The sequence below is a fragment of the Schistocerca nitens genome, chromosome 1, assembly GCF_023898315.1.
Source record: "Schistocerca nitens isolate TAMUIC-IGC-003100 chromosome 1, iqSchNite1.1, whole genome shotgun sequence".
NCBI classification, from domain to species: Eukaryota; Metazoa; Arthropoda; class Insecta; order Orthoptera; family Acrididae; genus Schistocerca; species Schistocerca nitens.
The window spans coordinates 752,501,952-752,527,896 of NC_064614.1; the positions used below are offsets into that span (position 1 = coordinate 752,501,952).

At 38.8% G+C, this 25,945-nt stretch overlaps 1 protein-coding gene across 1 annotated transcript in view; it reads right to left on the minus strand.

Annotated features, from left to right (window-relative positions):
* Positions 1 to 618: 618 nt before the first annotated feature.
* Positions 619 to 25,945, minus strand: part of LOC126260720 (ras-related GTP-binding protein C) — a 93,317-nt gene continuing 67,990 nt past the window's right edge. Inside the window, exons 7-9 of the mRNA XM_049958061.1 lie at positions 24,054 to 24,202; positions 15,831 to 16,039; positions 619 to 3,460 (exon numbers count right to left, since the gene is read on the minus strand). Coding sequence (XP_049814018.1) covers positions 15,864 to 16,039; positions 24,054 to 24,202 — 325 coding nt within the window. The 3' untranslated portion in view covers positions 619 to 3,460; positions 15,831 to 15,863. The remainder of the gene's footprint in view (positions 3,461 to 15,830; positions 16,040 to 24,053; positions 24,203 to 25,945) is intronic.

Consider the following 25,945-nt stretch of genomic DNA (forward strand, 5'->3'; position numbering starts at 1 on the left):
TGCTGTGAACAAATGCGTGAATAGGGTGGGGGGAACCAGTAAGACCTATATGCCCCATTGAGATAACATCTCCTTAATCTTTTTGATGTTTTGGTACTGCTGGTGAAATTAAAATTCCTCTAATGGTGTTACAAATAATTTATCAACTTTTCGTCCAGTCAGCAACCATCACTTCTGGAATCTGAATTTCATTACAAGTGGAACTCTTCTGACTTTTCTTCAAGGTATGGACAAAATAAAAATCAAATACTTAGATAAATATTTCCTGTTTTATTAAACAAAGATATTTTTATAGCTCGCATAGCACAGAAGTACATAATTTACCCATTCTCAAACATATGAGATATAAATAAAAGGCATATGTAGTAACAATTATACACATGAAACCATCAGATTTTGACCTTAAAACACTTATCTGCCTCAGATATTATGTAAATACTAAAAAGAATCACAGTGATGTACAACAAATAAATCAAGATATCTACAATGATATCACTGTGTGTACTGTAAACTGAATTAAGTACTGAATAGCTTCCTGTACTGGCAGAGTAAATTTCATATATATATATATATATATATATATATATATATATATATATATATATATATATATATAGTGCATAGGTATTGAACAACACAGAATTATACATGGAAGACACAAATAACTACAGTTCATGACAACATAAACAAAAAATTTATATATTTGTATAGCATACAATACACGGTGGCACAATACCCTTGATGACAATTATGCAATCGAGCATGAAAAAAAATTTTTTTTTTTGTTTCATATGTTCGATGGAAGACACTCAATCTCCGCCGTTAATTATAACATGTCATGGAAAAATTAACTTACAAAAAACTGACAAAGACTGTGAGTTATGTAACGTATTAAACCATTAAAAACAATGACTCCTGCAGTGTCTGTGCGAAAACTGAGATTTATAATTGACGTCACTGCTGATCGTCACAATCTTTGACAATTGTTTCCTGGAGCTTAATTAAAAAGGACAGTTAAAAATGAAATTAACTAATGAAACCTTTAAAATGATAAAATGAAATTTAGGAATTAACCCTTATTGCAGTATAAACAAATTACACCGCATATTTTAGAAGAAGAAAGAGCAAGCACTGCAACTAAACACTGAACACATTAAAATTCTTTATGATTAAATAGTAATAGGGGGGGAAACCATACATAAAATACGCATAATGAACTGCTCTTCTCCTAGTTACAATGAGAACATTACATAGTATCTATAATTTTTTGTAAATCATAAGTACGCAACATACTGTACACTCACAAAGACAACAAGAAATACACATTTAAGGTAACTTTTCAAGAATACACTGTCATGTAATAATTTATTATTGTTTTACACACATATGCAATCAAAACTATTCTTCAGTATATGAATTAAATCATGATAGCTAACTCTTCACTTTCCAAAGATTTACTTCTTCAGATATGCCCAGTGTTACACGTTGGGAATAGTTCGCACCATCCTCTTATTGATGGACACAAAATTAAATTAAAACAAATTACACATTAATAAACTATATAACAGAAAGTTTATTCAGAAGTATTATGAGTAACATATTTCCAAATACGAGCAGTATAACATAGTAATCAAAGAGGGGGCTCACAGCTACTTATTACTTTTAATAACAATGAAAACATTATTAAAGCACATTTTTCTGGCATAAAAATAGTTTCTCTGGTATTTTGACAGGGTGTAGATCTACAAACTATACTACTGAACAGTAAACCGTGTGTGTGTGTGTGTGTGTTTGTTTTTCTACCATTTTTATTTAAGTGAAATGGATGCTTAGTAGCAATTAATCGGCAGTTTTAAATACGAAAGACATTACTAAAAGATAAAACCCATGAACTAAAAGAATAAAATATATTGTTATTGTGAGATTTTTTAATGATATTTCAAGAGGACATGCTGAAACACATAACAGAATATGCACAACTGTCTTGGAATCAATTGCAGTGTGATGTGTTTTCCTTAGTCACCACAGCACTTGTTTACTGTAATGTCACCACATCTTTCTGACAACAGCCACGGGAGGCCAAGTGCAATATTATTGTGTCACAGATGTGCTTATAAACTAAAATTACATAGACATTCATTTATCCTACCATGTATTTGCAACAAAATGATTTACAGATATAAGACAGCAGAGGCAGTGTGAATGTTAAACATATTGCAATAGTTCTCCCTTTCAAAGCATCACTATCTATACACAATTACACAACAGTCGCACAATGTGGTGATCAAATTAGCTCCCAAATGACTAGTGAGGATTTTCCACAAGAATCAGAAAAATAAATAGTCACTGCAGTTTTCTATCACAAATTTTATATTCTTCAATGCTAAGAGTTTTGTAAAATGAGCAATAACAAATTCCATTAATTCTATATACGGTTACATTGTACAATTTATTACATGAGGTGATACAAAATGAAGTAGTAAATGAACAATCTATAAAATATTGCAATATTTTTGACATAAGTGATTGGCACACATGGTGTGTGAAATGCTAATCAGCACTGAAAGTTCTTCTCCAGTAGGGTTGCCCCAGACACATAATGTGAATGTAAGAAACTTCACTACCAGTTTGCTTTTTCATGCTAAGATGTAATAAATTATGCGGAAACACATTTCAGCAGTGTTGTTTATAAACAATACTGAATATAAAACAGTCCTCCATTATGTTTCAGATTTGAATTTATAGATCCTCCTGTACTGACAATGCTATAGTAGTGAGAACTGAATAATGGCACAGTGCCACAAAATCTAATATCTGTTTAAGCAATGAAATTTATGTTTTTATTGTGTCACAAATCCTCTCATATTTCTTAATGACACAGGAGATTACTAAACAAACAACTTTGATCATACTAAAACATTTCTTTATATTTATTTTTGAAAACAAGTCTTTCAGTTTAACATCTTATACAAGAAGTCTATAAATAGCATATAAAAAAACTGCAAAATTCTTAAAATTAGCTGGTTTATAGTGGCTATCAACACACAATATTCTACAAATCTGATACAGCCTTATTTTTTCCTCTCTAAGAAGGCAAATTTTTAAAAATAAGTGTCTTGTCAGCTGTTCTTAAAATATACAATTATCTCTGCACTCTGTAGTATGTACATATTTTGGCAACGCGATCAGATATGTAACGAAGAAATAAGACATTCACTGTGCCCCTTGTATGGCAATACACAACAACGTTTTATGCCAAAAAAATCTTACAAGAATGCATGGCATAATTGCAGATCAGCAAAGTCTGTCACATGCCACATTCTTCTTGCTGGTTCTTAAGCTGCATTCCTAGACTAGAATGTCCTAAACAATACTTTAACAGTACACTTAACAGGGGCAAAGTACAATCAACTGTGATGTAAGATATCCTTGTAAGCATTACCTTCATCTTCCACATGCCCTGTAAGAGGAATTGCAATAAAAGATTATAGAAAGCTTTAATAATTTTCAGATAAACCAATGACAATCAGAATAATTTTTTTCTATTTATTGCATTACAATTAGTATTTTAGCTACTCTCTTACTGCTTGATATTCAAAACATTTTATTCTGCTTTAGTCAGATTAAAATAATCCACAGCAATGTGATGATAAAAACATGTTCTAAACTAAACGGTGTCTGAAAAAGATGTGTGTGAAGTGTCGTCATCATCACACAATGGAATGTTTCCTTCAAGAGTTACAAATATCACATAAGCATCAGGACATCAAATAATTTTTCATTTGTCTGAATAAATCTGTAACACAGCCATCGGCACTAACATTGCATATGGCACTATCATATCTCAAACTGCTCCATCAGTCATACAGAGAAAACCATCCCAGCCACTCAAAATCCCATACCCTTCCTCTGGTCTAGATTCACTGATGAAATCTTCAAAATCCAGCCCCAGGACCAAGACACTATTCCCATCCCTCTGCAACTTCAACACATTTTCTCAAATCTGCTTCAACTCAGATCAGCATGCCATCTTTCCTATCAACAGTCCCATCATTTTGACAGCTGTCATCCCTTCCACACTAAAACATCTCTCCCAAATGGTCTGTCCATAAGCACATATCTACAATCCTCTGAGCACCTAAGGAATTAAATGTAAAGGAGCACCCCTCTCAGCACACAATATCACTGGACTGGAACTGCTTAACCATGTACTTCACCAGGGCTTAGACTTCTTATTGTGGTGCCAGAAAATGAGGAACATTCTACACACAATGCGTACTTTCATGTATGGTATTTGATTCCTTGGTGATTTTTTTGTTTTATGGGCTTTAGGCCACATTCTGCCTAATGTTTCATCTTCCAATGTTGGAGACATCATCAGAAGCTGTAAAGACTCAGGCAGCAATACAAACTCAAAGAGGCTAAGCAAGCTGAACTTTTTATACATATCCATACAACATAGCTAGCACTCTTGTGTTCCTTAAGTCAGGTGTCAATGCTTCCATATGTGCAAGAGATTTTTTTATACTCTTGCTGTGGCAAGTGGCAAGGATATGTACTTGGCGGTGTTCAAATACACGCACTTTTCTTGTCGGTTTAAACACTGTGTTGATACTGTGTCCTCTTACTTCTCTGCTGATGCTACCTGTGATTGTTTTTTTGAATGGGAGGAAAACTTTCTCTTTAACTGAACAATAGAAAGTTCAGACTGGTTAACAACAATTGGAAAGGACAGATAGCTACCCACCACATTGAGCTGATGCAGAGTTGCAGACAGGCACAATGCCTGTGAAACAAATCCGTGGTATACCTATGGGAAACCGCATGGCACCATCCCATTACAACCTATTCACAGGCCGTATAGAGGAATCTTTCCAAACCAACCACAATCACAAATCCCTCCCACAGTTCAGATACACTGATGAAAAATTCATGATCTTGACCAACCTATCATTCCTCTAGAATATCAACACCATCTCCCCTATTGACTTCACCTGGTCCTCCTCAACACAACACGCCACCATCTTCGATGTGCTAATCACTCCTCCTTTCTGCTTGGGAAAGTGATTTCTTTCTACCCTGAAGTACTGTTAGGTTTTCTGATCACCTGTACATCCAAAACTGAAATCCAATCTTGTTTCTCTTTTTTCAGAGTGAACTCTGATGGGCTGCTTCCACAAAATTTCCCATACAAAAATTCACTACAACTGCACTGAGTGGGTTCCCCAGCGCCACATCATCAGTTTGCTCATAGAATTTATTGTCTCACAGAAAGTAAGTTGATGTGAGGCAACATTTAAAGAGATCTGCAATACTCTTTGCAAAAATATTTTCCAACTGTGACATCACCTCATTAGGAGGAACCATAGTGAACAGTTATACAACGTCAAAACTAACTATATCACTGACTCAGCCTGAAGCATTTTAAATTTTTTTTCTTAAAACGACCACTGTCTTTAATGTAAGTGCCAGTTTTTCCTCTAAGCAGCTGTAGGAGAGTGGCCAGCATTCGGCAATCCCACAGGTTGGGCAATCAACAATAGTGCTGACAGCTGTGCAGGGTGGATAGGGACCAGGGAGGATTCAGGGTGTTGTACCGATCCCCCTTATCAACAAATCTGGGTGCTGTCTTCCACTGAAACTGAGCCAGTGGAAATCACTTCACCTGTTTTGTCCCATGTCTGGAAGAGGCAAACACAGAAAGATAGGCAGCAATGGACAGGAAAGGACGGACAACAGGTGCACTCCATGTGTGTACCTGGGGGCCTCATTCAGCAGCCACTGAGGGAACATGGTGCAACCAACTGCAGATTGTGACGAACGTTGGAACAAATGATGCCTGTCGTCTAGGTCTGAGGTCATTCTTGGGTGATTCCAGCAACTGGCAGAGAAAGCTGAGAAGACCAGCCTTGCACACAGAGTTTCACTTCTTATAATTTGCAACACTGTCCCCAGAACTGATCATGGCCATTTGACTCGGAGACGAGTGGAAGGATTGAACCAGAGACTTCGAAAGTACTGTGATAAGCTAGGCTGCAACTTCCTGAATTTGTGCCATAGGGTTGAGATCTGTAGGGTCCACTTAAACGAGTCAGGTGGGCAGAAGACACCAGAGGCTGCTACTCAGGTAGCTGACTGTGTGTGGGATGCACACAAGGGTTTTTAAGATTAGGTGACTCTCCAGCCAATCCAAATAACAACAGCTGTAACAAACACAGAAGTATCAGCATAAGATCAAAAGAAATGCCTCCCATAGATGAGAGTAATAAAATCCTAATGGTAAACTGCCAAAGCATTCACAACAAAGTACCAGAGTTTGAAGCACTCATGAAAAGCAGTGATACATAATACTAAGCACAACAAGCTGGCTGAAACATGAGTTTGATAGCAGTGAGATTTTTAGGGATAATTTAAGTGTAAAGCCTAGGCAAATGGGAAGCGAAGGTGGTATATTTGTTGCAGTGGGCAAGAAACTCGAATCTACTGAGGTAGGAATTGAAGCTGCATGTGAGATTGTTGGGGTAAGACTCCGTAACACGGGCAGGCAAAAAATGATAATTGGATATTTCTATTGCCCACCAGACTCATCTCTTGATGTAATGGAAAACTTTAGAGGAAACCTCAGTTCACCTGCAGCTCAGTTCCCCAATCATACTGTAATCATCGGTAGAGACTTTAACCATCCAACAATTCAATGGGAAAATTACAGTTGTGTTGGTGGTGGGCATGATTAAACATACTGAGAAACTTTACTAAATGCCTTCTCTGAAAACTACCTAGAACAGAGAATTAGGAACCCCACTCATGTTGGAAATACCGTATTTACTCGAATCTAAGCTGCACTCAAATGTAAGACGCACCTGAAAAATGAGACTCAAAATAAAGGAAAAAAAAAAAAAAATCCCGCATCTAAGCCGCACCTGAAATTTGAGACTCTAAATTCAAGGGGAGAGAAAAGTTTTAGACTGCACCTCCAAATTGAAACAAAGTTGGTCCACTGTAACATGAGACACAATTGAGGTCGAATGGATGAAGATACAGCTACAATAGTTTCGTTCGAGTTGTAAGCTTAACATTTACGAAGTAGCCATTGCTATGTGTCAGGCACTCCGTCCATATTTATACGGGTACCCTTCCTTTTTCACGTGCTTCGTCTGGTTTGAATCGATTGTTTACTTTGCTTTAATCTGATAAGTGCCATTCTCTTTGTTACAGGTGTTTACGTTCTTTAAGCTGAAAATGCATTATTGTACTGTGTCGTGCATTGTTTGTCGCATTCTGATAATGAGTGTTTACAACCTGTCGCCCCTCGCGGCATGGCTTGCTTTTGTGCGCGTTACTGCCAATTACAATAAAAAAAGAGAGAGGAATTGTCTCATAAGCGAAACAATGGCAAGAGACTGGTATTTGTTGTTACTTACACTGCAGCTTTCTTTGATAATGATCAACAAGAACCAAATAATAGACTGTGTGTGGTAGAAGATGTTCTGAACAAGAATTTAGCGAAAATTTTCTCTGTTTGAAAATCTTTGCAGACTCCTCTTTAGTACATTACATTCTGCACAGAAATTAGATTCATCTTAGATTTAAAAATCTAGTCAGTTCCCGTGCTTCATTTCTGACTGTATCACTATTCAGCATAAGAATAATACGAATATAAACATGACATGATATGCATATTCTTCCGCGTTTGCTTTTGTCTCACTCTGGTTTCGTAGTTTATTAGGCAGACATGATTTAAATGAGATAGCAACAGACACGAAACAATACATGGCATAATGTTTACATTCTTCTACCTATTCTTTTAATTTATTTACTGGCACAGAGGTTTTGGTGCCAGTATTTATCTTTGTGCCTGCAAAGCATGCCTGTGTAGTGCTACGTATATTCGATGGCAGAAGTTAGTTGTAGCGGCACCTACCAACATTTTTCAGAAATTCCACTTTCCACTCGATTCTAAGCCGCCGGTGGTTTTTTGGATTACAAAAACCAGAAAAAAGGGCGGCTTACATTCGAGTAAATACAGTATATTGGATCTAATGCCAACAGACAGACTTAATCTCTCTGAGGATGTCCACATCGAAACTGGTACCAGTGACCATGACACAGTTGTAGCAGCAATGATTACCAGGTACAAAGGACAACTAAAACAAGCAGAGAGATATATATGTTCAGTAAATTAGATAGAAAATCAGTACTGTCATATCTCAATGAGAATCTTGAAACTTCCAGCAGAGGTCACGAGAATGCAGAGGAACTCTGGCTCAAGTTTAAAAGAATAGTTGATCATGCACTGGATAGATATGTACCCAGTAGAACAGTTTATAGTGGGAGGGAACCTCAACAGTATACAGTCATTGTGAAGAAACTTCTAAAGAAACAGATTACTGCACAACAACATGTGTAAAACAAAGTGTAGGGTTACAGATAGAGAGATGCTGAATGAAATGTTTGGCTGTCAAGAGAGCAATGTGTGGTGCCTTCACTGATTACTGTAGCAGAATACTGTCAAGTGACCTTCCACAGAACCCAAAGAAATTTTCATTATATGTAAAGGTTGCTGGCACTACCAAAGTTAGTGTCCAGACCCTAGTGAAAAAGACAGGAACCAAAATTAAGAACAGCAAAGGAAATGCTGAAATGCTTAATTCCATTTTCAAATCTTCCTTTACAAAGGACACCTAGGAGAACTGCCCCAATTTACTTATTGCACCACTGAAAAGATGACGGAAATAAGTATTAGTGTCAGTTGTGTTTAGAAACATCTGAAATCGTTAAAATTGTACAAAGCTCCAGGACCCAATGGGATCCCTGTCACATTCAAAAATAAATTTGCGGCTGAGTTGGCCCCTCTTCTAACTATAATCTATCGTAGATCCCTCGAACATAAAACCATGCCCAGTTCTTGGGAAAAGGCACAGGTCACACCCATCTACAACAAGGGTAGTAGAAGTAATTCACAAAACTATCATCTAATATCTTTGACATAGATTTGTTGTAGAATCTTAGAACATATTCTGGCCTCAAACATAACAAGGTACCTCTAACAAAATGACCACCTCGATGCCAACCACCATGGCTTTTGAAAATGTTGATCATGTGAAACTCAATTCACACTTTTCTCACATGATATACTGAAAGCTATGGATCATTCCAAAAAGCATTTGACTCAGTACCACACCTACGTTTATTTTCAGAAGTACAATTAGATGAGGTATCAAGTGAAATTTGTGACTGGATTGAGGACTTTTTGGTAGGGGAGGATGCAGCATGTTATCTTGGATGGAGAGTCATCATCAGATGTAGAAGTAACTTCGGGTGTGCCCCAGGGAAGCATGTTGGGACTCTTGCTCTTCATGTTGTATATTAGCGACTTTGCAGATAATACTAATAGTAAAATCAGGCTTTTTGCAGATGATGAAGTTATCTATAATGAAGTACTGTCTGAAAGAACCTGCATAAATATTCAGTCTGATCTTGATAAGATTTCAAAGTGGTGCAGATATTGGCAATTTGTTTTAAATGTTCAGAAATGTAAAATTTTGTACTTCACAAAACGAAAAAAATGTAGTGTCCTATGACAATAAAATCAATGACACACTGTTGGAACCAGCGAACTCATACAAATATCTGGGTGCAACACTTTGTAGGGATATGAAATGGAATGATCACATAGGTTCAGTTGTGGTTAAATCAGGTGGTAGACTTCAGTTTACTGGGAAAGTGCAATCAGTCTACAAAGGAGATTGCTTACAAACCACTCATGCGAGTGGTTTTTTAGAATATTGCTTAAATGTATGGGAGCTGTACTGCATATCCCTAACATGGAATATTGAACATATATGGAGGGCAGTACAACTGGTCACAGGTTTGTTTAATTCATGGGAGAGTGTCAGAGAGATGCTGAAGCAACTGAACTGACAAGACTCTTGAAGATAGACATAAACTATCCCAACAAAGTCTATTAACAGAGTTTCAAGAACCAGCTAAAACAATGGTAAATCCAGGATGAAATGTATGAATATTATGAAAAGGAAAGTTGCCACTCACCATATAGTGGGGGGGGGAAAAAAAAAAAAAAAAAAAAAAAAAAAAAAAAAAAAAAAAAAAAAAAAAAAAACACAAATAAAGTTTTCAGCCCATAAGGCCTTTGTTATATATATATATATATATATATATATATATATATATATATATATATATATATATATATATATATATATATATATGGTTATAATAGAGGGAAACATTCCACGTAGGAAAAATATATCTCAAAACAAAGATGATGTGACTTACCAAATGAAAGTGCTGGCAGGTCGACAGACACACAAACAAACACAAACATACACACAAAATTCAAGCTTTCGCAACAAACTGTTGCCTCATCAGGAAAGAGGGAAAGACGAAAGGATGTGGGTTTTAAGGGAGAGGGTAAGGAGTCATTCCAATCCCGGGAGCGGAAAGACTTACTTTAGGGGGAAAAAAGGACGGGTATACACTCGCGCACACACACACATATCCATCCACACATATACAGACATAAGCAGACATATTTAAAGACAAAGAGTTTGGGCAGAGATGTCAGTCGAGGCTGCCTCAACTTCTGCCTCGACTGACATCTCTGCCCAAACTCTTTGTCTTTAAATATGTCTGCTTATGTCTGTATATGTGTGGATGGATATGTGTGTGTGTGTGTGCGCGAGTGTATACCCGTCCTTTTTTCCCCCTAAAGTAAGTCTTTCCGCTCCCGGGATTGGAATGACTCCTTACCCTCTCCCTTAAAACCCACATCCTTTCATCTTTCCCTCTCCTTCCCTCTTTCCTGATGAGGCAACAGTTTGTTGCGAAAGCTTGAATTTTGTGTGTATGTTTGTGTGTCTGTCGACCTGCCAGCACTTTCATTTGGTAAGTCACATCATCTTTGTTTTTAGATATATTGTTCCTACGTGGAATGTTTCCCTCTATATATATATATATATATATATATATATATATATATATATATATATACACACGACTGCAATCTCAGGCAACTGTAGCCACACTGTGAGCAGCAACACCAATGCACGATGGGAGTGGTGACTGGGTGGGGGTAAGGAAGAGGCTGGGGTGGGGAGGGGGGCAGACAGTAGGGTAAGGGTACCGGACAGTGACATGCTGTTGGGGAACGTGCAAGGGATGAAGTGGAGAGAAGGTGGGCAGCTAGTTGCAATCGAGAAGTTACACGGAGGGCAGGGGAGGGGCAGCGGAAAAGAAGAAAGTAAAAAGACTGGATTTGATGGTGGAATTAGGGCTGTACAGTGCTGGAATGGGAGCACGGAGGCTAGATGAGTGAGGACAATGACCAACGAAGGTTGAGGCCAGGAGGGTTACGGGAACATAGGATATATTGCAGGGAAAGTTCCCACCTGCACAATTCAGAAAAGCTGGTGTTGGTGGGAAGGATTCATATGGCAAAGGCTGTGAAACAGTCACTGAAATGGAGGATGTCATGTTTGGTAGCGTGCTCAGCAGCCGGGTGGTCCACATGTTTCCAGTTCGTTGGTGGCCATTCATGTGGACTGACAGCTTGTGGGTTGTCATGCCCACATAGAAAGCAGCACAGTGGTAGCAGCTTAGCTTGTACATCACACGACTGGTTTCACAGGTAGTCCTGCATTTGAAGGGATAGGTGATGTTTGTGACAGGACTGGAGTATGTGGTGGTGTAAGGATGTATTGGACAGGTCTTGCATCTATTTTTATCACAGAGTTATGAGCCATGAGGTAAGGGGTTGGGAGCAAGGGTTGAGTAAGGATGGATGAGTATATTGTGCACGTTCTGTGGACAGTGGAGTACAACTGTGGGAGGGGTGGGAAGGATAGTGGGCAGGACGTTTTTCATTTCAGGGCATGATGAGAGGTACTCGAAACCCTGGCAGAGAATTCAGTTGCTCCAATCCTGGGTGGTACCAAGTTACGAGGGGAATGCTCCTCTGTGGCCAAACGGTGGGACTTTGGGAGATGGTGGGGGACTGGAAAGATAATGCATGGGAGATTTTTTTTTGTACAGAGTTACTGCTCATCACTGCGGATGCAATTACCATGGGTGGCTGGGCTGTATGGAAGGAACTTCTTGGTATGGAACAAGTGGCAGCTGTCGAAGCAAAGGTATGGCTGATGGTTAGCAGGCTGTCCCTGTGCGCTCCCCAGCAGCACTGGACTGTGCGCCACCCCTGCCCTCCTATCCCTCACCCCTCCCCGCCCCAGTCTCCTCCTTACACCCCCCCCCCTACCCAGTAACTACTCCCATCATGCACTGGTGCTGCTGCTGCTGCTTACAGTGTGGCTACAGTTGCCTGAAACTGCAGTCATGTGTGTGTGTGTGTGTGAGAGTTGCATTTGCATGCGTGTGTTTGTGTGTGTGCGTGTTTGTTTGAAGGGGGGGGGGGGGGGTGGTGGTGCAGTGCCCCGTCTTATTTTTGACGAAGGCCTTACGGGCTGAAAGATTTATTTGTCACAGTCTTTTTGTTGTGCCCATCTGCGGCTCGGCATCTCCGCTCCATGGTGAGTGGCAACTTTCCTTTTCATAATATTATTACTATAGGAATATACTACAACCTCCCATGTATCGTTCACATAAGGATTGTAAGGATAAGATTACAATAATTACTGCACACACAGAGGCATTAAAACAATAATCATTCTTCCTGTGCTACATAAGTGAATAGAACGGGAAGGAACCTACAACAGAATGTAACCTCTGCCATGCGCCTTACAGTGATTTGCAGAGTACAGATGTAGAATGGAATGCCAAGTTAATGATTTTTTAGCAATATATGATCTTGGCGGCAATGTTCCCAATTTGATGAGATTCTTCTTTATCAATGGGAGAAATAGAAGAGGCTTTTGTTAGCTTGTTCATTATCTTGAGGACAGAAGTAGTTGGGATAGCCCTTAAGCTTAAGGTGAAACCAACAAGAAAGGTGCCCAAATAATTAAACACTGCGAAGGACCTACAGCTGATGCTTGCCACAGCAGGAGTGTATAAAATCTCCTGTATATGTGGTCCAGTGTAAATAGGAACTAGAAAAAGAAGCATTAACACCTGACTTGGGGAAAGCAAGAGCAATTCTTATCTGGGGAACATGGATAAATTTGCAGTAGTACGCCATGCACTGGGAGCAGGGAACCACTAAATTCATTTCTCCAATACTATAATTTTATCAAGATCCAGTCATTAATGTTCTAGAATGTACAAAGAGGGCATATAAATTCAAAAGCACAAAAACAAGTTGATCACAAAAGATGAAGGACTTAAATTAGACAAGCTATGGTCATTAATGCTAAATCAAGCATCGAGTGCCAATTCTTCAGCATTACAAACTCCGTAACACATGTTGGCATGACTCTGCAATCTTAGGCAGTAGTCTGACGGTGTCACAAACCAACAGTCGCATGGTACACAAAGTTCAGCTCTGTCAGCTTGTTTAAATTTGCACTTCTAACTGAGTCTCCAATGACGTGTCCACCAATGGAAAATAAAATGTCTGGGACCAAAGCTAATGGCAGTAAAAAAGAAAAAGGAAAATTAAATGATCATATGGCATTAATGGTCAGGAGACACAATCAGTGGTTGTTCTGCTGCCTAGTGCAAGTATTTTTATTTGATACCACTTCGGCAATTTGCACATCAACAATGATGGTATCATGAAGGAATCCCACATGCAATCTTCCCCTTCCCGTCCCTCCTAAAGTGATATTCCACTGCCGACTCAATCTACGAAATATCTTAAGCATCCAACCAGTACATTCTAATCTAGTCCTGCTACATCTACATCTAGGTGTAGACATATCCTATCAGAGGCAGGACCACCTGTGAAAACTACTCTTAACATACACTAAGGAGTTTCCATTACCACATTTGTTGTTCAGTGCAATTAGAAGTTTAAAATAACAAAGGGGACTGAATGGTTAGCCAGCAGTAGATAAAAATTCCAGTACTTGCGATAGATTAAAAGTGGGAAAATACTATTCCTACGTTTTGGAACTGTTGGTTTCTTCGTCAGGGGGGAAAGAGGGATACATCTGGTAAGGTTGAGATGGAGCAGTGGTATCCAATGAGGAGGCAGTGTCAGACTGAGGAGCAGCTGACAGGTCGTTATCTGGTAAGCACTGTGCTACCTTTAATTTTCTACAGTTTCACTTGAGGGGTCCATACCACAGAGGCAATTGGGATCCTTCCATCCAGCACTAGTTTCTTAAATTTCATAGTGGGTACTTGCTCTTAGACATATTCTCACGTCCTCTCATCGTCCTGGACTTAACCTCCACAATTTACTTATTTATATATTTTTCAAATCTTAGTATTTTTTCCTCAAATTTGTATCTTATTTATAGCTTATTTTTTCTTTTCTTCATTTACCCCTTTTTCCTTCCTTTTTTGTCATTCCCCCCCCCCCCCCCCCCTCCGATTTTTCCTCATCCCCTTTCCTGCTTTACTCTTAGTACAGCATTGCGACATCAATCCCACTTCTCATTTCTCTTTCTCTCAATCTCTTTTTTTCTTCTCATTCCTACCTCTTATCTCTGGTCTACAGCTGGTTTAGTGCTTGTCAGTGTACTAACTTTGATCTATTGTCTTTTGCATACCACCTTTCATTTTCATCTTCCTTTGTCATCAAAATAAATGGTTCCCTCTCAACATAGGGTCCGTGAATGATATCCCTGTTTACCAGCCTTTCCTCCTCACCTACCCCTGTTTCCTCACTGGCAAAGAAGTTCCAAAAGAAAGAAATAGTTTTTCCCAACTTTTGATATACCTGTTAGCAATACTGAAATTTTGTCCCATGGAGGTACATACTTGCCATTATTCTGTTTCCTTATAATTTTGCAGTTTTAGTAAGTTATCCTTTTGGAATAAGCTTAATAATGCATTAACATTATGAATTAAAACAGGCTTCTACTCACCGCACAGTGGAGTCGTTGAGTGGCAGACAGGCACATTTGAAGGAATACTGTTGGACATTATTAAGCTATTGGAAAAAGTTCTCCATCAGATATAGAAACACACAAACATACTCATATATGCACAACTCACTCATACATGGCCACTGTCATTTCCAGACACTGAAGCTTGACAGTATGAATGTGTGTTTTTCTAGACCTGATAAAGGACTTTGTCTGATAGTTTAGTATCTAACAAAATCCTTTAAGTGTGTCATCCCTCACTCAATGCCTCCTCTATGTGGAGATTAGCAATCTATCCCAATTCATATTATCTTCCATCTTGGACTCTCCATTGCTTAGCAATATATTACTAGGATATAAATGGTGACTGAGGTTTTGAATGCATGAGAATATAAAAAAAGACAAAAACAGAATATCAGGAAACACAAAAGTATACTAGCATAAGCAATAAGGAATGAAAAAACTTACTGTCTCATGTTAGCTTGGCTTTGTATTAAGGCCAAATCTGAGGAATTTTCAGCCGCAGTTTGTAATTTTACAGGAATTATAAAATTAAAAAGACAGGAATTATTAAGCAGAAGTGATAAACAGAAACATTGCCCTCTTTGCATTGGAATGTTATTGCTTCCAGTTATGATCCATTACTGATTGGTGAGTCATAAATTTGTTGTCATGTAATTGTTACTTGCTTCACTTCATTCCTTAAATACTGAGAATTATTTAAACTGAAATCACTGGAAGAGTATAAGGTCCTACAGACTATTTCAAAACAAGAAACATACGATTTCAGAAAATGGAGTTATTTGTTTGAGTTGAAATGACTAAAAAGTCAGTTCTATTGTTGTATTTTTCCACTTTTTTTATTTTGAGAAAGTACCTTACCTGTTTCAATCCTTGCAGACTCCGTTTACTGCCTCAGCTTTTCATATTGGCACCATTTACTTGTGGCTGTTCCATGCCTGCTGACAGGCTATTCACGTGGTTTGCTACATGGCTGTTTGTTGTATTTCCTAATGCCTGGCTCTTATTTCTCAATTCAAATACTTGCTGTATGGCTTCTCGGAAGCAAAGAAAATTGTAGTCAATTACCCCTGAAAAATAATATTTAACAATAATTCAGCACTCAAAAAGCAACTTGACATACGTTTATTCAATAGTGCAAATACACATTAATTCCACTAACATTGAGAGATTCAAATGTAGAGTGGACACCATAAAACATATGATACAGAGCGAGAGGGGAGGGGGGGAGGTATATTTATTATAAGTTTATTATGATTCGAATACAGCAACAATCTTGCCACTTACAATTCCTTAAACAAATCACATATTCTTTCTCAACAACATTTGCTGTGTAGTTTTATTTATTTCACTTTATTCTGAAATCTGTTGATCCCAACAGCATTAGAGTTGCTAAAAAATGGAATGAGTCAGTGCTCTTACAATATTTACAGTCATGAATTATTATGAAAATAAAAATTTACAATACTGTATACAGTATGGTACAACAAACTTAAGATTCATGACAGTAATCATATCAAATAATGTTGAATAATAATGCACAAAATAAATTATATAACAAGACATTCAGAGTTAACATTTACTCATACATTATGAGAGATTCATTCATATAATCAATTACTTAATACTTTAAAATCAATATGACATCTTTTATGATAAATAATAATTTACATTTATGCTTGCACTAAATGGGACATCCTAGTCATACAACAAAAGTACATGTATGTGCACTCATTTAGCTAAAAAATCGCTAATTGAGTAGAATTAATTTTGTTACAGATATTCTATGAATCTGCTCTTTTATTTAGTTGTTTCAAGAGAGAGACTTCTGAAGTCTGTAAGTAGAGCACTGAAAACTCTCATGCCTGAGTGACTTACTCCTTTCTGCAAAAATGTGAAGTTTGTCCAGTTACTATGAAGTCCTGTTTTCACTTTGTACTGTAGCCATAATGGGCACTATTGGTTTTAAAAATAGAATGGTTTTGTTAATGAAACACACAAGGGAGATGATATACTGAGAGAAATTTTAAGAAGCTGTATTTTCAACTAATTTCTGCAACGGTGTTTTAGATAAACAGTATTCATTATGCATATAACTCTCTTCCAAGTGGTGAAACTCTTTTCATCAATGGCCACTTACACCAAAAGATGATGCAATAAGACAATCGCACATGAAAATATCCAAGTAAGTCTGATGGCATCCTTATGGATAGATGATGCAATTACCTACAGAAAATGAAGTCTTGTAACCCTGCAATCATCCAGCCCTCTGGTGGAGCCAGCTTCATTGGCATTGTCTCCTTTGGTGGTGAGTCCGCTGTGGGAAATCTCACACCCTCTCTGGTTGTATGCCAATAGGTCATGGTACAAACCTGGCTATTTGTGGCCTTACTTTGCCTTTTCAAGGGGGTGAGATTTAGTATCACCACCAGCAGATATAGAGATAGATGCAGATGAGCTGGCATGGGTATAGCAGTAGAGTAGCTTAGAACATTGCCACGGGACGCATATGTACAGCACTCATGGACAGGCCCACTGACCCAGGTGTTTATCAGCCAACGGCAATAAGCTCGGTCCAGCAGTTCTTACGTGGGACATCAACTACCTCGGGCCCGACCTCTGCCTCACTCTGCGCTCTGTTTTTCGTGTACTTAGTTTATCCTATCACTCATGCTGGTGATGTTATGTTTGTTCTGTGCTAGTCTCTACACAGTGTTCAGACTCTCTGCTCCCCTCGAAGATTGGCTTGCAAGCAGAGTTTTCGCTCTCTGGGCTATCAGTTGAGTCGCCATTGGCTAGTATAGTAATACCTTTTGCTGAACATGACGGTTTGTGATGTCATCGTGCCTGAGCAAATACAAAAGTACCTTAATGTGAGAATAAATGTTTTGCTTCATTAACAAATCTTTACACTACACATCCTGTTTCTTATTCCATGCCCCCCACCCCATCCCACAACAGTAAAACCAGTCAAAATGCGCAATCATCATCTGATCTCCACTAATTTCAAAGGTATAGATTGATGCATGTACAAGCATGCTTTGACGGTGTGGAGAAGAAGGATTTTTGTGCATGCTTGCACATGCATACGTCTCAAGCTTTCAGTTATTTGTGCATGTGCATTAACGCACTAAATCCAACATCAGAACTGTGACTTCATTACCTGTCAAATGTAACACCACAAGATCTCCAACTGTAACAGGCAACGGACCGAGAATGGAGGAAGACGTGCATCAAGTCTGGTTTTAGAAAATCTCAATCAATAAAATCCTCTCACATCTTCCTTGCATGAATGTTAAATTCAGAAAATGTCTAAGGGATCTCAAAAGCTTTCACCAAACTACTCCTTACTCTCTGTGAATCACAAAAAATGCTGGAAAGCAACTGTACATTCTTTTCCATACAATGTCTACAGATGTGCAGCTGCCAAGAAAAATATGGAGCCACATCAATCACATCAGAACAAAGCATGCAAGAGGCAAAATATCTGTCTGTAAATGGGGTAATCTACACAGCCTATAATGTAGCTGCAGTTCAAAGCAAGAAACATTAGAACATATTACTAGTGAATACCCTGTAAGAATACTTCAAGGGAACTGGGAAAACTTCATACAGACTCGGACAAAGTCTACTGTATGGTTATGTTCCCTAGACACAGAGCTCTGATGGAACTGTCATATTAATAACTTCTCTAAATTTTCGTTAACTGTAATATTATACTAGTTAGTTAATATTTTCCTGTATTTTACTTTTGTGTTATTTTGCTGCAGTTTTAACATAAAGAGATAAAGAAGATTGTCTTGGTATTAATTGAGGCTAGTCCCTTTCTTCTTTGTACCTCTTACATTGCTTTACATGATTCAGGGCACTCTTGATGATTCAAGTGCAAATTATCAGAGTCAGACATGGGTTATCCAGTTTGCAGATTATTCGTGCATTAAAAAACTGCAGTTTTTTTCCATACCAAATAGCAATAAACAAGCTGCCATATAACAGTAAGTGCCATTTCCACTGTTTAAACAACTGCCCAGTGCCAATAAAATACTGTTTCCATTGTTGTCAGTCAGCCTGTTCATGAAAAAAAAAAAAAACCACACTGATATTGATCAGTGTGTAAGTGTCAATGAAGCAAGTTAAAAGACATTTGGAAAAGAGATGATGGGGAAAAAAAGAAAGGTGATTACATTTAAAAAAGAATTAAATGAAAGATTATGGTATTCGAATGCAGTGTTTGGGACATTAAAAAGAATAAGCAGAAAATGCAAGATTTTGTCTAGTTTTAGACCATCTGCACGAAAAAACGTGAAGAGATCTATATAAGATGACTTAGATTCTATTCTTGTGCAATAGTTTAGTGAAAAATGAGCAGAAGAATTAATTTTGTCGGGCGTGAAGTGTGCTGAAAAAACTAAATTTTTTCATGAAGTGCTAAGTTTTCAGGGAGAATTTAATGCATCAGTCTGAATGGCTAACCAAATTCAAGCATCACAGGATTCGCAAACTTGCTGCATAAGGAGCACGGCTTAGTTCAAATGTTGCGGCAGCTGATTCCTTCCGCGAAGAGTGCAAGAAATATGTGTAGGATGAGAATTTCATGCCAGATCAATTTTCAATGCAGACAAAAGTGGCCTGTATAGGAAACTTCTACCAATCAGATCTCTTGCTTTTAAGAATGAAATTTGTGCTCCTGGATATAATTGCCTAAGGAATGCATTACGATTTTGTGCACCAGGAATGTTTTTGCGAACCACAAAGTGAAACTACTAGTGATTGGAAAATCAAAAAACCCTGAGGTTCAAGGAATCACAGCTAATGGCCTTCCTGTGCATTATTACAACCAAAAATACAGCCTAGCCACCCGTGGTCATCACATCTGTAGTGACAAGCAATCCCTCTCGAAATATACCGAGGGTCTCACTAAAGCCTTCACAAACCATAATTATTCTCCCAATCATGTGCAAAAACAAATCTCCTATGCCTTATCTTTCCAGTCTCCCATCACCCCACAAAGTCCCACCTTCCGGTCACAGAGGAGCATTTCCCTCATAACTCAGTACCACCCAGGACTGGAGCAACTGAATTACATTCTCCGCCAGGGTTTTGACTACCTCTCATCGTGCCCTGAAATGAGAAATGTCCTGCCCACTATCCTTCCCACCTGCCACAGTGGTATTTCATCATCCATCGAACCTATATAACACACTCGTCCATCCCTACACAACCCCTGCTCCCAACCACTACCTCATGGCTCTTATCCACGTAATAGACCTGGACGTAAGACTTGTCCCTTACATATTCCCACCACCACCACCACCACCACCACCACCACCTACTCCAGTCCAGTCACACACATCACCACTCCCATCCAAGGCAGGGCTACCTCTGAAAGCAGTTGTGATCTACAAGCTAAGCTGCAGCCACTGGTCTGTCCGCATGAACGGCCACCCATAAACTGTGGCCATGAAATAAGAGGACCATCCTGTTGCTGAGCAGGCTGCCAAACATGATGTCCTTCATTTCAATGACAGCTTCACAGCCTGTGCCATATGGATCCTTGCCACCAACAACAGCTTTTCTGAATTGCAGAGATGGGAACTTTTCGTGCAATAAATCCTACATTCCAGTAACCCTCCTGGCCTCAACCTTCGTTAGTCATTGTCCTCTCCCATCCAGTCACTTCTCTGTTCCCACTCCAGCACTACACAGTCCTCATTCCTCCATCACATCCAGTCTTTTTACTTCTCCTCTTTTCTGCTATCTCCCCCCCCCCCCCTCTCCACCTCTCCCCTGCCTTCCGTCTAATCTCCCGATTGCACACAGCTGCCCTATCATCTTTCCACCTTGTCCTGTATTCTCCCCAACAGCACGTCACTGTCCGGTGTGTGTGTGTGTGTGTGTGTGTGTGTGTGTGTGTGTGTGTGTGTGTGTGTGATCTAAGTTTGATGAAGGCGTTACTGGCCAAATGTGACAGTCTGTTGTGCCTACCTGCGACTCAGAAGCTCCACTATATGGTGACTAGCAACTTTCGTTTTCACGGTAATGTTAGCTGATGAGAATGATTTGGTGGCATTCTGAAAAAAGTTGACTATTCTAGATGCCTGGCAGGAAGTCAAGCCACATACACTAGTTTGGTCATGATGACAATTTTTCCAGATGTAGAAGAATGAGATTTTCAACATTTCAGTGATAAAGAAATAACCACTGCATAAATATTGTATCTGGCAATGAGTTTAAATGGCTCTGAAGCTGTTGATGAAGAACACTTGAATGAGCAGCTGAAAACTGATGCAGGTGAACCTGGCTTCCAGTACATGAGTGATACCAAAATTGTGGCTGCTGCTTCACAATATAAAGAAGAAGACAGTGAATGTGATGATGATGATGATTTTGATTTGTGGAGTGCTCAATGGCATGGTGGTCAGTGCCTGTAAAAATTCCCCATCTTTTCATGTTCCCATCTTGCCAAATTCTTGAATGATGATGAAAGGATTAGGACAACACTAACACCCAGTCCCCGGGTGGAGAAAATCCCTGAACCGGCTGAGAATCAAACCCGGGACCCTGTGATCCAGAGGCAGTAATGTTTAACCACTAAATCACAAGCTGCGTATGACAGCGAATGTGAAAGTGGGAATCAAGATAGTGACCTTGTCAGTCACTGTACTACATCGTAATGTGTTGATATTCTCCTAGATTATATGGGCCATAGAGGGTTTCAGTATGATGACATTACTGCTGCAAGGAAATTTCAAAAGGCTGTGCAAAAAAAGTCAGCACCTCTCAGAAGCAGACCAGCATGGCAAACTACTCTAAAAAATAAACAGGCCTACTGTACCTACCCACAGAACTTCAAATTTATTACAAAAAAAAAAACACACACACACACATTTGAAAATATCTCAATTATTTGACTTTTCCAATTATTCATGCATCATCTCCCCACATTACACCAATAATCAGGAGTATACTGCATTTCATTTCATTTCACATGTGCGCACACCTAGTTTTTCTTTCTTTTCTTTATAATTTATCTTCTCATTTTCTCGTTTTTTTATTACTTTCACTTTCCACCATCCTCATCTAACATTCTTTCACTTTTTGCTTTTCTTTTGGTTGCATTTATAATTTTTATTCCTTCACAATCTATTTCTGATCCCAGCTCTTCTCTGTTTATTCCCAGGTGACAACAGTGCATTATTACCAACACTCTAGCATTTGAATATGGGCTGTTGGCTGACTGTTACTACTTTCTTTCATTCTCAGCATCTTTGTTGGTCCAGTTGTTGGAATAACTTCATTTCCTCTTTCCCCACCTTTAATCTGTTGCACGAGTTAAAATTACAAGACACAGGGATTTAACTGCATTTGTGTGTGCCTATCATCATTTTTGTTATTTATGGTGCATTTTAATTTACTGCCATTGGTTCACATTCTTATTTGGTATTCCTCTTTCCTGCTTCATCGCTGTTCATAGATCACACATAAAAAGCAGCAGTGCTAATGGAGCTTTTGCTATATGTTGTTTTCAATGAGGAAGATGCAAATATGTAGGGGGACTGCCTTCCAAGGAAACTAATTTTACATGTTATGCCAATCAAATTAGGTTCCATCAGACTGGACAAAAGCAGTAATCACACCAATCTTTAAACATGGAAACAGAAAAGATTGTAACAACTACAGAGGTATCTCTTTAATCAGCGTTGTGGGTAAAATCTTCTCAGGTATTGTTGAAAGGAAAGTGCGAGTATTAGTTGAGGACCAATTGGATGAAAATCAGTGTGGGTTTAGGCCTCTTAGAGGTTGTCAGGACCAGATCTTTAGCTTACGGCAAATAATGGAAAAGTGTTATGAGTGGAACAGGGAATTGTATCTATGCTTTATAGATCTAGAAAAGGCATATGACCGGGTTCCTAGGAGGAAGTTATTGTCTGTTCTACAAGATTATGGAATAGGAGGCAAACTTTTGCAAGCAATTAAAGGTCTTTACATGGATAGTCAGGCAGCAGTTCGAGTTGACGGTAAATTGAGTTCATGGTTCAGAGTAGTTTAAGGGGTAAGACAAGGCTGCAACCCGTCTCCACTGTTGTTCATATTATTTATGGATCATATGTTGAAAACAATAGACTGGCTGGGTGAGATTAAGATATGTGAACACAAAATAAGCAGTCTCGCATATGCGGATGACTAGTTGTGATGGCAGATTCGATTGAAAGTTTGCAAAGTAATATTTCAGAGCTAGATCAGAAATGTAAGGACTATGGTATGAAGATTATCATCTCCAAAACGAAAGTAATGTCAGTGGGAAAGAAATATAAACGGATTGAGTGCCAAATAGGAGGAACAAAGTTAGAACAGGTGGACGGTTTCAAGTACTTAGGATGCATATTCTCACAGGATGGCAACATAGTGAAAGAACTGGAAGCGAGGTGTAGCAAAGCTAATGCAGTGAGTGCTCAGCTACGATCTACTCTCTTCTGCAAGAAGGAAGTCAGTACCAAGACTAAGTTATCTGTGCACCGTTCAATCTTTCGACCAACTTTGTTGTATGGGAGCGAAAGCTGGGTGGATTCAGGTTACCTTATCAACAAGGTTGAGGTTACGGATATGAAAGTAGCTAGGATGATTGCAGGTACTAGTAGATGGGAACAATGGCAGGAGGGTGTCCACAATGAGGAAATCAAAGAAAAACTGGGAATTAACTCTATAGATGTAGCAGTCAGGGCGAACAGGCTTAGATGGTGGGGTCATGTTACGCGCATGGGAGAAGCAAGGTTACCCAAGAGACTCATGGATTCAGCAGTAGAGGGTAGGAGGAGTCGGGGCAGACCGAGGAGAAGGTACCTGGATTCGGTTAAGAATGATTTTGAAGTAATAGGTTTAACATCAGAAGAGGCACCAATGTTAGCACTGAATAGGGGATCATGGAGGAACTGTATAAGGGGGGCTATGCTCCAGACTGAACGCTGAAAGGCATAATCAGTCTTAAATGATGATGATGATGATGATGATGATGATGATGATGCCAATCAAATTGTTGGCATTACACACAGATACTATTAGCAAATCAAACCCATTCAAACTTACCTTGTCTATCAAAGTTGTCTTCTCTGAGTATACACACTAGAGCTAGGAACTTATTCACTTCTCTTAAGTACAAAATAGTACCATTATTAAGTTTAATTAAGCTTGAACTCTGAGAATCAAATGCTGCTGCATCTGTGTCATCTCTGAGGCTGCAAACAAAGTGACAGTGGTATAAAGGTACCATACGAAGTATACACAAAAATGTGATTTACTGTAATTGCTAATAAGTTAAAATATTATTTAGTCTCTTTTGTTAAATTCTTATGTGACAATTACACTAATAGACAACTTTTTCCCTATAAGCATTACTATCTTTCATTACTAACATGATTCTCTGTTCATGATGAACTAATTATTTTCTGAATGAAAAACAATGCAGACAGATTCATGATAAACGTTCACTCTGCCAGCGCTCCAAAGAATGCCCCATTGGTGATGAGGTCATCAGAGATGGCAGACAATACCGAATTAATGTTAAGGCATACTGTCTACAAAACCATAGAAAACATAGAATTCTCCACAACAGCAGGAGACAAGAGGAATCGCATACCAGTGAAGAGTGTATCGGCTACTGCACTTGTGGACGGACCTTGTGTTTTCTGTGGTTGCAGACTTAACTTTAGCATTGATACTAATGACACATTTACACATGGTAATGGATGGCTTACTGTAGCTATTGTACGTGGAGGTACAGGTGTACCTAGTGTTGGAGGACTTGAAAGTTTTGTTGATAGAGACATTATTGCCTATCGAACATATCATGTGACTGAACTTGCAAATAAAGACTTTGGTAAATCAGCTTATATGTCTACCTCTGCATTGTATTTGTATACTAGAAATAAGAGAAAAATATCTGTTAATGAGTCTGTATTCATATGGGTTAAAGGTAAAGGTGTATGTGAGTATGTAAAATTTGTTGGTGATTGTACTTTGTATTTTCATAAATAAAGTGATCTGTAGCGTAGCTGAGAACCGGACAAGGGTACATCACGAACCGGGGGCTCAAGGAGGCAACAGCATGTTCCATGTTAAAGTTCTTATCAGTTTGACCTTAATGTTAAGGAATCATCTTGGTATTTGGCCTAACTGAAACCACAGAAAACCTGTCTGGACAATCAGACAGGACTCTGAATCGGACAGGAATCTGAACCAACATGTTCTTCAAAGGCAGTTCTAGTTCCTTAACCGCTCTTCCATCTTGTTTGGAGCCAATCTTCTTCATCTTCATATGAATCCCTTGTAGTACGGAGTACACTGTATTGAAGATTTGGCAAATTTATTTTATTTAACTTTGCAGCCAGATGCCCTTACTGTTGCTAAAGTCATTACCTAAAGGAGGGAAGTCATGTGAACCTCCTGTTTGTGAACTGTGTAAACTTTTTGCAGTGTGTCATCGTATTTTAACTGTTCGTGTATCATGTTTTCCGAGGTGGAAACTGGGGATGGAAACAGCCCAGCATTTGGCTCAACAAGCATGGGAAACTGCCCAAAAACCACAGTCAGGTTGGGCAGTGCACCAGCCATAGTCATTAATTTGCCGCATGGATTCAATTCATCTTCATGCCTCACAAGCTAGCATGCTGCACGTGACATTACATGAGCAGGTCATGTTGTTTGGTGTCAATGATAACAGGGGAAAAAGAATATTCACTTGATTTTTTTCCTTATTTAGCGATTTTTAAATATTTAGTCATTCACATTGTAAGGACATAACAGCACAGCATTTTATTGTGTGTTACCCTTTCGAAGATAGTAAGGAAGAATGAAGATTACAAACTCAACAGATACTACACACAAGCTCAGAATGGATGAAGATGAGGCAGAAAAACAGATGTGTCCTTTCCAAAGTAACCATCCTGCATTTGTTTTGTAAAAAAAAACACACACACACA